General features: G+C 44.6%; 1 protein-coding gene across 2 annotated transcripts in view; it reads left to right on the plus strand.

The window, feature by feature from the left end:
• Positions 1-16,891, plus strand: part of DNAAF8 (dynein axonemal assembly factor 8) — a 1,512,143-nt gene that overhangs the window by 393,162 nt on the left and 1,102,090 nt on the right. For both annotated transcript variants that reach the window (XM_069646874.1, XM_069646873.1), the window contains exons 7-8: positions 5,656-5,814; positions 6,431-6,961. In XM_069646874.1, coding sequence (XP_069502975.1) covers positions 5,656-5,814; positions 6,431-6,961 — 690 coding nt within the window. The remainder of the gene's footprint in view (positions 1-5,655; positions 5,815-6,430; positions 6,962-16,891) is intronic.

A 16,891-nucleotide genomic window follows, 5' to 3' on the forward strand; every position in this document is an offset into this window, starting at 1 on the left:
TGGCTACTGGAAATGTCAAACCCTATTGACTTGGCCATGGCCAATGAAGGGTTTGTGCACTTAATTGGATCCCAGGCCGGATCCCAGGCGTGACACCACTTGTGAGGGTGCAGTAGTGAGAGATCGACGCACAGGTGGCATTTTGGTTGCTACAGACCTTTATTTAAATGCAAATACGGTTGTGGGAAAGGCCTCACTAGCCCTAACGCTAATAAGCGTTTCCCTGCATCAATGCAAATCTCATATGGGTCTGTCAGGATGTCAAAATAAAGAGAAGTCCACCATTGTGTCAAACACCCTAACTCTAGCCCTCACACTCACAACTCAATATAAAGTGCAACAGGGTTGTCTTCTCAGCAGATGCTTCATAGTTCTTTTCAAAGTTCAGAACACAAAGTTCCAAATGGTGAAAAATTAAACAAGTTCTACAGTGGTCAAGTGAATCTCTTCCCTCTTTTGACTTCTCACAGTGTGTATAAGTACCAGGGAGAATGACTTTTTTCCCTTGTTTCCTTTTCCACGTTCTTGAAGAGCTAAGATAATGTCTCCCCTCCTCTTGGCTTTGCCACAATGCTCACACTCTCAGGGCTGTCTCCCTTCCCCAGGTTTTTCTTCCTTTGCACAGCAAACCAGGTTACTCTTCTCCCCGGTACCATGACTATGAAGAGGCGTAACAACTGTCCTTTTTAATTTAGGTATGAGTCCCAAACTCGCTTGGGTTCAACGATTCTCATTCTAAGTAGACTTGGTGTACTCTCCTGCCAAGTACTACCTATTGCACAGCCAACCTTGTTCACCTTCCTCCCAGGTACTGTGACTATGAAGGTGAGCAACTGATGTATTTCTGTTATGGGTGCAAGCCCCAGACTCGCCTGTTTTCAGCACTTTCTTTCTTGGCAGGCTTGATTTTCTCTCCTGCCAAACACTACTATATATGATCATAGATGTAAATGTTTCTTCAGTGTCACCTTCAGTCTGGGACCGTGACCTTCTGCTTGTCACGGTCCCAGACTCTAGGTTCGGTATTTCTTCCCCTCTTCTGCTTGCCACCACTTTCTCATGTTCCCACCGTCTCCCTGGCCCTTTGTGTGCCAGTTTTCTTGGTTTGCGAGGGTGTCCACCTTCTGCCAGCTTCCTCCGTCAACCACAGGACTCGTGGTGCATGGGAAGGTTTGGTTTGGTCTGTGGCGGCTCCTCAGCACCAACCGCCCTTCAGCCGTTGTTCTTCCAAAGCCTCAAGACCACTTGTTTCCTGCATCCACCAGACTGTCGTCCCTTGCTTCATCTCAGGACTGAATCTGGAGCTCTATGCTTCTTCTTGGGCGTCCCAGCTTTCTCACTGTGTACGGCATACACAGTGCCTTTTCTTGCGGCTCCTTTAGGGCGGACTTCTCTTCGGAAGTCCTTCTTTCCTTTTTATTCTATAGCCGGGCTCGGCTAGATTGAATAGGCTGGTCTGCTTACTGTGGTATCACGTGGTGCTCCTCCACACTGTGCTCATCTTCATCTCAGTACATTTCAGGGGAGGACAAACTTCTATGCATGCTAGAAAAGTAGAAGTATGAAGGATTCCAGAATTCTGGAGAGGGTAAGAGGGTGGAGGAGCAGGGACAGTGGTAGAAATATACTGTGTCTCTCCTGGGGTGTCATCCCATGAGGTTTTTTCCTCCCTCTGTGCTCCTCCCACGGTGCACCGCCCCCAGGGGGATTATTGGTCTGTGGCTGCAACGCCCCGGCCACAGGAGACTGGTTCTCCCCCATGGGAGAAGGGGCAACATTTAAGGATTCGTCACATCATGTGCCATGAAAGAGGAAGCGCATTGGGCCCTGTGTTGAAAAAGCAAAGCAACCTTTTGAAGAAAAAGATGGTGTCACCAGTAACCCATTGTCACAGATGGTACAAAAATGACTCCAAGCCTCAAACACTCCAAGGGTTTTCATTAAGTTTTTACTTGGCCGTATGGCCGTCCCCCTCTTTCTTGTCTTCAAGCACCTCCTTCCTGCCCAGGCGTCCCTAGCCCCAGTTAGTGGCTGTATGCTAACAGGTTAAATATGCTTTGGTGTCAGCCTAAAGGCATGTGGCCTTATCTAACTAAACTCCCTCAGGGACTTTCTATCTTTCTTCTGTCATACTCACTTTCTCCTTTCCCTCTCTTCACCTCTCTAAACTCCTCCCAGTCTGACCGTCTCTACTTTCGTCCCTCTTCTTTTCTGTCCCTCTGATGTCTCTTGTTACTCCTCCCTCCTCTTTTCTACTACTCCCTCCTCCACACTAATACTCCCTTCTCCACTTCTCCCTTCTCCACTCTACTACGACAACTCGACCCACCTCTGACTCAAGTCACCTTCCTTACACTCAGTCACATACACCTCACATTCACTCCTTACACTATCTAACCTAACCACACTCGCCACTCTCTCACATACACTTACATTGCAGCACCATTTGCAACACTTCACCTTCTCCAGAATTTGCCTCCACACTCCACTGCTCCTTCCTCCTGTATGTATGTATGTATGTATGTATGTGTGTATATTTATAAAGCGCAAACTAAGGCCTGAAGGCATCAAGGTGCTAAGAAAAGGCTGGGATGGCCACAGGGGAGGAAACCATTAAAACAAGTACGTTTTCAGTCCTTTACAGAACTGGGCATGGTCAGTTCTTTCACGCAGTATTGCAGGCAGAGCGTTCCAGAGAGATGGAGCCAGGAATGAGAAGGATGCTCATACTGGTCTCTTGCTCCTCGGCTTGTGACCTAATCATCAAAACCGTGAAATAAATAGTGAGCTAATCCCTGTTCCTTTTCTCCACCCGGGCCCAGTGTGAAAGAAAAATAGCGGATACAGGCGTATAATGTTGCTGTTAGGAGGTTTATTCCTATGGTCCCCTTGGGTAAGTACAGTCTGTTTGGGCCCCAAGGGACCATTGTTTAAGTCCCTGGTGATCTAGAGAATTATGCGCTGACTATGGTGCATCATCTCTTGTGCTGGATAGTGTTTTGCGGCTTCAGACACTCGAGATTATTGTGTGGCTTGACTTGCTGCTGCGTAGTTGCTGGTTTGTTGGTTTTGTCTCTCTGCCAGAACCGCGGTTAAATTCTGGTAGCACTGTCTGCAGGAGGGTTGCTTTGATTTCTGTGGGTCCAGCTCTCCACAAACCTTGTGTGGCGTTCAAGGGCTTCTTTCCATTTGGTGTTGCATGCTCTGGCACATCTCAAGTTCATTGACTATAATAAATAGGGAGCCTGGCAAGCATTTTCTAAGGGAGGTTTGGTGTGAGACAAATGGGCACTGCATAAGAGTATGCTGGCACAAAAGGGGGGGGATAGGAACTGGGACCCTCTTAACTGCCACCATCCTCAGGGAACGGACTGGCTATGGATTTCTCTGTGGTAGGCCTCCCACCCTTGCTGAGAGGGGTTCCTACCCCCTCCACAGCAAAGGACTTGTTGCACTATCGTGCTTAGATCTAAGGCATTGAAAGGGTACAAAAAGTTCTAGTCTTTGAGAAAGAAAATGTTGGGACGAAGAATTCCTGTATATGCAATTTAGGAAAACCAGAAGACACCTTTGGCATGTGTTTCAGGTGGCCGCCTCATCTCCATCTAGTCAGAGAAGATGCGTAATATCTTCCACATGTGTCCCAAAAGAAAACACAAAGGTTGAACATAAATGTTAAATAGCATCGGAGACGATGAGGGGCCTTGTGGCATTCTGCAACTCAAGGTGTATGATGAAAAAAATCAAAATATAGTCATAGATTTTTTGATACCCCAATAGAAAGGAGGAAAGCCAGCTCAAAGCAAAACCCACAACGAAAAACCCCAAAAGATGATGTAGAAGAATGTGATGGCCAATAGATTCAAAGGCAGTTGAGAGGTCTAAGATATGAATTCCTAGAACCCCACCACCATCTAGTGCCATCCGAACATCATTTAGAACCACCAATAGCAGTAATTCTGTTCGACAGTGAGGCAGAAAACCCACCTGTAATAATGTAATAGGCCAGACTGTTCACTATGCTTCTGTAATTTAGAGGCTGCTGTGGCTTCCAAGATCTTCTTGGGGGCAGTTAATACCGGCCCCGTACAATAATTAGCTGGAACATTAGGGTCCAAGAAAGGCTTTTTTTTAACTGTGTTTTTATTAGTTTTCCAACAAGAAAAGAGAAGAAAACAAATTAACATTATGTAAAATATTTAACCCCCCTCTCCCCCTCCCCCTCCGGAAGAATTTCGTCCAATGTCTTTCATACGGGAAGTTGCTCATTCCACAGCAGCTCTTCAGTTGAAGAGTTCGAGTATCCTTATTTTGTGTGGACACCATTGTTCTTTGTAATCTGTTTGGAGATACTCCAGAACCATGCCCCAGTCCGTTCTAAACTTTTGATGTTCCCCCTGGATAGAATAGGTTATTCGCTCCATGGCTAGGTATGTCCATACGCTTCTCGTCCAATCCACTGCTAGTGGGGGACTGTCCAAGCCCCTATCAACATACTCATAAGGTTACTTTTCTGAGTCACGTTCCAGTGTTTGTCTTTGGGGTCCCATAGGCCCCCTAAGAAAGGCTTTTTAAGATGGGGAGTAATCAACGAAGATTTCAATTCAGCTGGCACTTCACCCTAGGACAGAAATGAGTTCAAGAATTGAAGCAAAATGGGAAGAGTTACTTTTTCACATTGAAGCACCTTCACCGAACAGGAATCCAATGGAGAACCTGATTCAATCTTACTACATCTTAGGTCACTTGAAGAAAGGGGATAAATGTCTCTATCTGAGTAGAGAAAGTCCCTATTGCTCCAGTTAGTCCAGTCAGGCCAGTATCTAAAAGAACATGACAAATAGAAGTACAGTTTATTTCTGTTGTGTTCATGAAAAAACTAGAATGATGCCAGTATGACATACGTGAGGGGAGATTAACTTTTTAACAGTTGTGAACAGCTCTTTTTGCAGATTGCAAGCTGCCTCAATCTTAAATGAGTAATGATGAATTTATTTGGCATATCTGTTGGCAATATCAAAGGTTGCTATAAGGTATGGAAGTCTAGGCAAAGATGCCCCGTCTTTGAAATGTTGCTAAGAGGGGACCCTTGTGGGGTTGGTAATGTTGAAAAATGGATCAAAGTTGGGGGAGTGGAAACAGCCACATTTGATTTTGATGTTCTGTTAAATGCATTTTTGTTACTGCAGGGAGCAAATCCACCATTAATTTAACATGTGTCTAATTGGGAAGTAGGAGGAAAATGATTGCCCCCTTGTTGGTAGGGAGTATTGAGGTTTATATTTACGGTTGTTCATAAAGTTGCCACTGTGGAGCCGTCTCAGAATAAGAGGGTGTTCTGATTAATTATTCTCTTTTAATTGATTAGGAAAAAGAAAGTAGCCTTGATTTACTTATATTGTTAAATGTATACCACTACGTGACTCAACAACAGTAACGATTCTGTTGTTATAAAACACTGCATCCTCATGAAATTAGCCAATGCAAAAGGCCTCCGCTTCTGCTGAACCACGATTGTTAAAATAAGCTAAACTGTGATCACCAAAATCTTCCTTTCTTATTATTATAAATTTGATGTTGTAAAATGGTTTGTATTGTTTTTATGAAAAAATCTATTCTTAAACAATGTAAACGAAATAATTATTTTCTCGCCAGTGGTGTTTGCCTCTCTCAACCATGCAATGGTGAATCTGAAAATGTAAACTTGAACTCCGCCCCACTGCCTCCAACCATCTATATTGATCTGCGGAACAGCCTGCCTGAAAGATATGAGACATTACCACTTGAAGTCCCAGATATGGGACAGGATCCAAGGTAAATCCTTCTAATTTCATTCAGATTGATTTGGCTACGAAGGCCAGAACTCAAGAATCCCATGACTGTAGAACTGCACTGCTATCTCAGTAACGCCAGGAACCGCTGTGCTTCCTATGACGATGTGCCATCAGAGTTTAGAGACACCTTTGGGTTTAAGCTGATAATGAATACTGTACTTTATGTAACTCCATTATTCTTAGCAGTCACTGCCTGTTTCTCAGTATCCTGCCAAATGACCCGATGAATGGGTCACACTCTTGTTTTTGCAACTAATATGTCTAACTCTTAAAATGCAAATATAAAAAATGAATATCCTAAAATGTGTCTACAATGTATACCATACTTGGCTTTTGTTGTGTCTTGTAAGTTCCCATGTTTATGGCTTGTACACAGGCTTTACTGCAATCAAGTGCTTGACATGCGTAACAATAATAATGTTGAACTGTTTTGTTAATGATAATGTAATTCTGTTTAGATACAAGGAAGTCTATAAGCCAATGGTAACCAAGTATAATGATAAAGGGTGTGTTGGGGGCAGTGTGCAGGTATGTTTTCTTTGTTTGTTGCCGGTTTAAAATGGGCCAGTTTAGCCATCTCTTTTTTTTTTTCTTAGCTTGAACTGCACTGGTAAAAGCCTACTATTGATGCAACTTCGCCACTCCAGGAAGGCACCTGATCCACAAATTGAGCCACCTTTATTGGCTTCCCCTCAAGAAGCAGAATCCAGGCCTGATGACGACAGCATAGAGCTAGGGGGCGCTCCTGTAATACGTAGAAAGCGGCGTAGCAAAGTGAGAGAGATGTGGAGCAAGGTTGCCTCCCCCAAAAGTCAAGTGCAGTTGGAAGCAGAGAATGAATCATGCCCGAAGGTAGAATCCCTGAAAGGTGCAGTGCACTTGGAAGCAGAGGCTGAATCTTCCCTCATCACGGCACCTGAACATTTCACGGCTGGGTCTCCTAAAGGCTCTTTGCAGTTGGAAGCAGAGGCCAGATCTTCAAAAAGCCGTCTGGCAGAGGAACCCAATGCACATTTAACAAGAATCACAGTGCAAAAAGAGCCAGAGAAAGATCTCTGCTCTGAAAGTGTTCATCAGACCATGCATCCCCTCATCCCTCCAGTTGATGAAACAAAAGAGTTGTCCAGGTAAAATGGTTTCTTATTACTTAACATGTATACACCTATAGCTCCACGTAATACAGACCTGTGTACACAGATTGCCTTTTATATCTCTCTACTTCAGTTATTTAAAGTTTGTGCTCTGTTTTTACACCTATGTTCGTTTTTTTTAATTCTTTTTTGGGGTATTTCAAAATTAAATCATAAACTGTAACCCCCCCCCACCCTAACACCAACAGTCCCCCCCTCCCTACTCCCACCCCATACCGCACAGTTAAGGCAAAGCAATTGGTGATGCTACTTTACAACATGATCCTAGTTCAACTTATCAAGCAATGCCCAACAGGCGTAGTCTTTGAGGATAGTGTTGAATGTTAAAACCTTTATATGAAAGTTCAGCACAACATCCTAGTCTGCAGTGCACTTGGGAAGATCCCCCTGCAAAGAGTATGTCATCCATTCTAATGATAGAAAGTTCCATACTTTAGAAAACCATTGAGAAATCTGAGGTGGATCTTTGCGCTTCCAATTCTGAGCAACTACCAAGAGAGCAGCCAGTTGCAACATCACAAACGCTTTTTCAGAGGCTTTCGGCCATCTAGTAAGCTTGTACGTAGGGAGAGAAGGATTTGTATAGGAAATATTTCACATAGGTATGCATTCACGTCTCCCCAATACTTGGCTTACTTTGAACAGCTCAACCTCACATGTTCCCAATTCCCCACCTGATCACATTCCTTCCAGCATTTATCAGCTAAAGTAGGTTTCATTTGGGCGAGGCGAGCTGGTGTATAGTGCCCTTGCACCATGAGTTTGAGCCAGAACTCCTTAATTTTAATCTATCTGGTGAGTCTAGGAATTGTTCTGCAAAATGTCTCCCATTCCTGGTCAGTGATGCCTTCCCCCCAATGTAGCCTGCCAAAGTTTTCTATATTTGATCTGTTTTGGATGTTCCTTCCCCTAATATTTTGTATAGGTTAGAAATAAGGGCTGTATTCCCTGGATTTGATATCATAAACTCTTCAAAAGATGTTAATTCCCTGGTAGCCACCACTTCAATCGGGGGAGCCAGAATCAAGTGTCTTACTTGGAAATATATTATCTGGATTTTTCATGTAGCCCCAGCGACTGTTTGCATTGTGAGAATGATTTTACCGTTTCTGCCGAAAAAGATATCTCTCCGTTTCCTGCACCCAGCCGTCTTCCATTCCCTGAATGCATTTGGGCCTTTAACTGGAGAAAATTGAGGATTCAAAAATAGAGGCGTGAAAGGAGAGAGGAAGGTTGTGATACCATGTTTTTTCACTGCGTCGTCCCATGTGTTTTCTGCTGTGTGCATTATTTCGCTCAGATGTATGTTGGTTGGGCGATCAGATTTCAGTAACCATAGTGCACCTTTTAGTCTAGATCCCCCCACAAGGTAATTCCATCTGTACCCAGCGTTTCTGAGTCTGTGGACCATTCCTTTATCACTCAAAGTTGTGCCACGCGATATGTCAAGAAGTTCGGAAGGCCCATCCCTCCCTTGTCTGGTGGTAGCATTAATGTAGTTACGGCAAAGACCCATGGGGTCTTATTTTGCCAAATAAAGGTAGAAACCGCACTATGTAATTTACGGAAAAAGGAAAGCAGTACCTTCATAGGTAATGCTTGAAATAAATAGAGTGCTCTAGGTAGTATGACCATATTCACTTTGTTGATTCTGCCCAGCCTTGAGATCATAAATGGATCCCATTTTTTAAGTTGGGATGCAATATCTTTTAGTAGGGGGGATGATTGGCTGCATATAAGGCTTTATGGGATGGGGTGATCTTTACCTCTAATAATGTGATTCCTTCCTTTGCCGTGACTGTGCCTGCAAGTCTAAGGTTTCCGCCAAAGATAATGATAAGTTTAAGATTTCTGATTTGTGCATGTTTATTTTCAGTCCCGCAGCGGCCCCAAATTTTCCTAATGCATATGTGGCCTCCCGTAACGTGTTTGATTGTTCTGTTGCCATGAGCAGCATATAGTTGGCGTAAGTCATTACTTTATGCTGCACACCGCCAAACATAACACCCTTTATTTCCTTGGTTTGTCTGATTATAGCCAACAAAAGGTTCTAAGTGTAAAGCATATAACATTGGGAAAAGAGGACATCCCTGCTTGGTACCGCGACAAAGGGAAATTAAGGAAGATAACTGGCCATTTATTGAGAGCCTAGCAGAGGGATTCTGATGGTTTGCTCTAACCAATTTTATATAGTTTGGTCCGAATCCCAATCTCTCTAGTGTCTGAAAAAGAAAAGACCATTCTACACGGTCAAATGCCTTCTCTGCATCTATAGAAACTAGCACTGCAAGGATCTGTTTTTTTTCTCAACCGTCTCTAAAATATGGCAGGTACGACGTCCTTTCGTCACGGGATGTTTTTTCACAGGTTTTTTACAGTTAATGTTTTGGGGGGGATGGGTTTTTCAAAGAAAAAAAATCACGGTAAAAAATCCAGCGAAAAAACATCCCGCGATGAGATGACATGGAACCATATGGCATACTCTGTGTGTTTGTCTTGATTTGATAAAGCCGGTTTGGTCCATGTGTACTAATAATGGTAGGAAATCTACAATTCGGTTGTCCAGTACCTTGGTGAAAATATTTGCGTCTAGGTTAATGAGTGCAATAGGACGGTAGGACCCACAAATAGTTGGGTATTTACAGGGTTTTGGAAATAGAATTATTTTCGCTTCTTCCATGGTCGGCGCTATTTGTCCTGTTTGCAAAAAAGAATTGAACAACTTAGGTAGAAAAGGAGCTAAAATGTATGCATATGTTTTGTAAAACCTGTCGAGAAAGCCGTCTGGACCAGGCGATTTATTGAGTGGTAGTTCTCGGATGACCCGTACTACCTCATCCATTGTGATAGTTTTATCTAAGGTTTTACCTTCAGCCAACGTACATTTGGGAAGTACAACCGATTCCAAATATGTTATTTGAATGAGGAGATCTGGCATATCGGATTTATATAAATTAGAGTCAAATGTATGAAATTGTGTAAGGATACCAGTTGTTTCAGTGGTCGTCTCCCTAGAGGGCAGTTTAATTTGTTGTATAATCTGGGAGGCCACCCGTTGGGGAAGTTTAGCAGCCAGAAGATGATCAATCTTATTGGCTTTTATGTAATAACTCTGTTTAAATGATAAGAGGGCTTTTTCTGCTTTCTTAGAGAGGTCTAGGTTTAGCCTATCATGCGCAGCGCAGAATATTTTCTGCATGCCGGGACCTGTGTTGGTTTCCATCTTTTTCATGATGTCATAATTCCGCTTCTAATTCCAATTTGAGGGACATAAGCTGTTTGGGTCTTTTGGCATCTGCTGCTATAAGGATGCCCCTCGTGGTAGCCTTAAACACGTCCCAGAGAATATTTAATGGTATCTCCCCTGACTGATTTAGGTCAAAATATTCAGTGATATGTGCAGCCACTTCATCTCTGATAACATGATCTTGAAGCAGGGAATGCAGGGATTTCCAGGACTAAAGCTGTGGACTGGAGGATATGATATTCTGAGAGTGTGATTAGATGTGTGGTTATTTGTGATATAATGCCCAGCAGTGGAATGGAGGACCACATGTAGTCTATTAGTGAAAAAGACCTGTGAACATGTGAATAAAATGAATAACCTTTCTCCTCCCCCTTCAGGGCGAGCCAGATATAAACTAGAGATTGATCCACAAATATATGTTGCAGCCTGCTCGAGCGGGAGGATGAGGCCCAGTGAGTCGTCCTGCTGCTATCCCATTCCGGTTCTTATGTCAGGTTAAAATCTGAGAGTAGCAATAGATCTCCATCCCTAAAAATCTCTAGCAAGCTCATCACTTGTCTCAAGAATCCATCTTGGCCTGAGTTAGAGGCATATATTGTCGCCACTGTTAATTTGATGGAGAATATACCGAGAACCACAAACTCCCTGTGTGATTTACTGTTAATTGTTTGAAGGCCTCGGCTTTCTTTGACTGCATTCAATACACCAGCTGTTTTGTTTGCAGCACATGCCTGTATTATTGTAGAGTAGTAGCGTAGGCGAAGTTTGTTCCTGTCTGTTTTACAGATATGGGTTTCTTGAAGCGCCACCAAGTCCGGAAGAACTCCACCTTCGTACTTTTGTGTGGGGGTATTGAGCCCCCTGACATTCCACGTCAAACACTTGAATTTTTAGTGTATATAGAGTATTGCAAAAGGCAAGAGAATATCGACACATTATTAGCATTAAACATTGTTAAGCATCTTACATTTGCTCTGCAGGTGAGATTCTCCCCCCCCCCCCCCAACAAGATATCCCCCTCACCCCCTTGCTCCTGATAGCTGTCACGGCTCGCTCCCTTCGCTCCCGTTGCCGCCACTTGGGGGCATGTTTTGGGGTTTATTCCCTACTGGACATTTCCTCCGAACCTTATGCTACAGTATCCTGATGAATTGGGAGCGCTAAAACCTTATTTCCCAAATTACTTCCCTTCCGGATCCATTCCAGGTTTTTGGCAGCCAGCATGCTACTGCTACTTTAATCAAATGACTATGCTTCCCAGAATGCCTGGCTCACTGCTTCACCTCCTCCCTTGCAGGACAAGGCTGGGTGGAGGATAGGCAACACCTGTGGCTGCAGGTGCAGCAGGCGGCACGCCTGAGGGGTGTGCTCGTTAAGCAGCTTTAAAAGCCTCAGTTTGCTTCAGTCCAGCGCTGGTCATTGTTGCTGTGTTCCTGTTGTGACTGGTCCCTTGTCCTTGTTCCTAGCTTTTGTACCTAGTTCTTGTTCCTTGTTCCTAGCTTTTGTGCCTAGTACCTAGTTCCTGTTCATTGTTCCTAGCGTTTGTGCCTAGTACCTAGTTCCTGTTCCTTTCCTAGCGTTTGTGCCGAGTTCCTAGTTCCTGTTCCTAGCTTTTGTGCCTAGTGCCCAGTTCCTGGTTCTTGTTCCTCTGCCCTGGAATTCGGATTCTTGTGCTTAATTGATTTCTGCTCCCTGGATTTCCCTTTCTGTCTTCCTCTGTCTGCAGGCAGCCTGTCTCTGTGCTTTACCCTTTGATGCTGCCCAATTCGCCTGTGTTTTCTGTTTCTTTGTTGCTGTCCTTTGCTACTAAAAAACCTGATGCTTTAGTCTTTCCCTTTATAGATTTAGCTTCCTACCTCAAGGTTTCCTTTTGTGATATAATTTTCCCTGCTCCTGATCCTTACTTTCTATTGGGATCCATTCCATGTTTTCCATCTCACTTCTGCATTCATTTCCCATGGATTATTAGGTGTGGGTGTTATTGTAACTAGTCCCAGTGTAAATGCCCTTTTGTTTCCTCACTATTTTATAACACTATTTGTACTCGCCCCTTGACTAGGGTCTTATGTATTTAGTTTTCTCCACCCATTGCTGTTATAGCCTTCAGGGTTCCTGTTTGATCAACTGGGTTCGTGAGTTTACTGACATTCAAGTGGTCTTTCCGGTCCTCATGAGTACAGTTTCTAAGTTCCTTATTCTGTATCATCCAGAGTGTCAGCTCACAGATCCTGTCCTTGCTTGCCCTCTACGTGGGTTAGCGCTGTCAGTATCTGTAATAGCATAGTGGGTAAGGAGTTTGCCGACTTTCCTTTCAGTCATAAGGAGGTTCTAAGTGCTTACCCCACATTCCTTTTCATATATAGGTATTATTGTTTCTCCTGGGTTTTAGTATACACAAGTCTTGGGTTTTGTATGCACATATTTAGATTCAAAGTTGTACACTGTGAGATTCTGTGCACATTGCCTTCTTCCTTTCTTAACAATAGCCCTCAACATAACTGCCATCAGGTATACTCTCCCTCTCCCTGCAACTCCCGGAAACACCCCTCCTTCCGTGAGTTCCCAGGTATGAATCACAGTTCCTAACATATTCTGCGACTAACTCAACTTTCTGCGATCCACCTTTAAACCCAGGTGAAAGTGCGGAAGTCATAGCTCCCTCATCTATTTCTAAAAAAAACTGATTCCAAAAAGGAAAAGAAAAAAAGGTTTCTCTCTGTCTTACTGCATGCCGAGGATCCAAGGATCCGTGATAAATCCATCCGGATAAAGAACCCAGTAACATGGCCCTTAGGATGGTGGTTTAAGGATTGGTCCTCTCAGTCGCGAGCGCCAGTCTTCTCTTTGCTGATCCTGGCGATTCTGTTTTGGGCGTGTGCTGATTTCCCATTCCCCAGATTTAAATTTTGTGCCTTTTGTTGCGTTTCCGATGCTGCGCCGGTGGAGTCTTCTTCTAACTGCAGCAGGATCACTCCTGCCTCTCTAGTTGTTGCTGCCTGCCATCCAAGGTAAATGGTAGTCTGAAAGGGAAAGTCCATCTATATCTTATGCCCCGGGTTTGAAAGTCACGCGCACCTCTTCCTGTAGGTCACGTCGCTTTTGCAGAGTGATCCTGGAGAGATCTTGATATAGTTGTATTTCGGATCTGTTATGAGATTGTCGCAGAGGCCCTCGTCTCCTTAAGAATATGTTCTTTTTGTTGATATATTGCGCAAGCTGCCAAGATGTCATGGGGGCGGGAGCCTGGTTCAGTTATTTTCGGTCCGACCCTGTGAACCCTATCAAGCGGAATATCGATGGGCACCTCCCCAGCCAAGAGGTTACCAAATATCTGGATCGTGGCCTCTTTTTTTTTTTTCTGAGTCCAAGATTGTTTTGGGCAGAGTCCTGATCCGAATGTTGGATCCTCGTGATCTGTTTTCTAGGTCCTCATATTGAAGTTCTAGGTTATGTGTTATCCGTTTATTTGCAGTCGGTGTCCAAAGTTTGACTTGCTTGTTCATTTTGATTTCGGCTAAGGGATGTTATTTTGAATGGATTGTGTACTCCAACGTATTCCACATCTTTGACATGCAATGTCCACAGCTGTGCACTTCGGAAACCTTTTCATTAGTGGGCGTCCTGCGTCGATGACGTTGGGTCGATGTCCCTCGAAGGCCTCAGTCAAGGGCGACATCACTGGATGTTATAAATAGGACTCACAGTGCCCGTAGCCTCAGTTCCGTTTTTTCTGCGAACGTGTTGCTTCTGGAAACTCGGCGCGCCTTGTGTGTTCATCGTTCAGATGTCTTTTTCTTCGACCCCTCCAACTCCGCGGTCTGGCTTCAAGACCTGCCGGGACTGCAAGTCGAAAATGTCGATCACCGACCCGCATCGCATTTGTTTGTGGTGCTTGGGTGAGAGTCACGACACCGACGACTGTTCAAAATGCCAGTCGCTAACTGCCAAGGCTTTGCAGGAGCAGAAGGGGAAGCTCCAGGTAGGTAGGGGTTCTAAGCCCAGTAAGTCCTGTAAATCCAAGTCAAAATCCAAAGGGGTGTCCACCGACAACTCGAGGGGCGACTCTTCGTGTCGGGAGGAGGCCCAGGATTCTCGGTCCCGGAGTGGGTCCCGCCATTCTTCTTTCTCGTTTCGCCATTAGCGGAAGCGCCGTCACTGGTCGCCTTCCCGTTCCTCCTCAGAGGATGGAGCCACGAGGAAAGTGGCATGCCTGACAAAGTCCTAGCAATCTTGAAATTCCTGAAAGCTTTTTGCAACATCTTCCTTAGAAGCCGCCATGTCAGAGGGTGTATGTTGCTGCAATGGAGAGGAGGAAAGTTTAGACGCAGTGGTGGGTCCAGGGAGAGTTTTGTTACTTGCCCAAAGTTTATCCAGTGATTTCTGTGTTTTTTGCTGAGAGAGAGGTTGCCCAGCTTGGCTTTGTGTGTCTCCGCCCCGACATACATCAGCTGGTATAGGAAGTCTGAGGGGGTTCACCCTAAAGCCCAAGTTGCAGGTGTGCTGCTAAGTCGCTCACGGGGTGTTTAATCTCAAATCTTTGAGACCAGGAAAATATGTGTTAGTAAACACGCGCACCAATATGAGACACCCCTAAGATCTTGCTTGCTTCGATATCGTGCCCGCCTCAGACGTGTATGCTAGCGTCAATGTACTAGTAACAGATTGTGCACTTACGTTTTGGCTTGGGATAGAGCACTGCTTATAAAGAATCCCTGCAAGGAAAAGCCAGTTGACAGAAGGCAAAGTCTAATTCCTTATTGAAAACAGTATGTATAGATTATATAAGTGGGTCGTATGTGAGCAGATGTGGACACCTGCTAGAGAAGGATTCCGGTAGGACTGGTATGTGTGTGTGGTTTGCAGGATGCGCAAATCCACACAGACAATATTCCGGATGGGAGGTAAGAGCAGGCAGAGAAACAGATGACAGCAGCCAGTATTTGCAATATTTCCGGCAGAGGGTCTCATAAAATGATCAGGCGACTCATCAAATGTCCAGTGGGGGCCCCCAATGTCACCTTAAGTGCTAGTTGTTGGCCTGAAAGTGTGCTTCCCAAAACTTGCTTTAGCAAGTTTTTTTGTTTTTTTTTAAATGTAAGATCCTTGTAGATCCTGGGGGCAAAAGTTTCGCTCTATAGCAGAGTTCATGCCGGATCTGGGAAGCCTTTGAAATGCTCTGTGTCCGCCGTGCGTAATATGATATCCATGCAGAGGCAGTAGATGTTATTAATTACCAGTGTCCCTCGCCGTCTTTGGGGCACTGATCCTCTTAAAACGTGAGGGGCAATGCACTACTCGTGCCACACGGCTCCACTTGGCTCTTGAGGGACAATATACCTAATGTGCCTCCCGGATCGTGCCAAAGCGCCACGGCTGATCGGTCCAATGATGAGGCTGCTGCTACCAGGGCTCACCGGGCGTGGTCAATTCTTTAAGTCCCGATTCCAAACCAGCCGATTGAGACCCGCTGCTGAATTCAATGTCAGCACGATGGTTAAGGGGTATCCAACAAACTCCACAGAAGTATCAGAGGGCTGCAGCGGATGTCAACCAATGGATGGAGGCTTCAAAAACAAAGACGGAAAGTGCTCCAGAATGTTCACCTTATACAGCTGCCATTTTGGAATCTACACCTATGTTCTTTTGAACCTATTTCTATGGTCTCTTGGTCATTACATTCATTTCAAGAATTCTTTATTAGCATCGTAAGCCAGCTGTGGCAATGAGCAACAACAGTATACAATGACTAACATTTTAATGTTTCCCTGGGAATACCAGATAGGGGATTAGATCCAGTGGGAGGAAAGAGTGGGCGGCTGGGCGTGATAGTGGTAGTTAGAGGAGCAGTGACTAGATATGTATGAAAAACTATGGTTATGATCATGAGAACAATACCTAGGATTATAGCTGAGGATTGTGTTTGGAAGAAAGGGGAGTGGTACTGAGAAACAAGGTGAGGACAGAGGCAAGCTGGACTATGCAGGCATCACTGACTGATGGGTTATGACTCAGGGGTGTGTCTAAGGGAATAGGTAGGCGTGTGGGGGCAGAACTAAATAAGGTGGTGCAACACACAAGGTGATCCATGGAAGCAGAAGTCTGTCTTTGTATTTTATTGATTTATAGAGTGCTTAGCCAAAGCGCTTAGACAAACCGAGCCAACAGACAGTACAAAATCAAGTTCGAAACAAAAAACCATAGCTGATGGGAGAAATTAACAAAGAGAGTCGGAGCTTATAGGGGTAGCCAAGCAAAAAATGTTTTAGTTGAGTGGGAAAAAGGTGCAATCTGGTATCAAGGGGGAGGGAATTCCAAAGTTTAGGAGCAAACAGAAAAGGAGCGAAAGTGAGATTGTGCACAGGGAGGCTTAGGAGAAGAGAGAAGGACCTGATTAGCAGAGAGTAGGGCCCTGGAAAGAACATAGAAAGCAGAGAATACAGGTATGGAAGGGAAAGACTGTGTGGATTTGTAGACCATGGTGAAACAGTATCCGATTGTCAAAGGAAAGCCATGAAAAAGTGGAGAGAAGAGGAGATCGAAGACCGGGCGGAGAGCAAGCGGAGTGTGCGAATAGCTGAGTTAAAAATGGGGCATAAAGGAGCAAGATGGTAAGATGGGAGACCAATAAGTAAGGCAGCACAATAGTAAAGCCGGGAGAA

The sequence above is a fragment of the Ambystoma mexicanum genome, chromosome 2q (assembly GCF_040938575.1).
Source record: "Ambystoma mexicanum isolate Mex_15411 chromosome 2q, UKY_AmexF1_1, whole genome shotgun sequence".
Lineage (NCBI taxonomy): Eukaryota > Metazoa > Chordata > Amphibia > Caudata > Ambystomatidae > Ambystoma > Ambystoma mexicanum.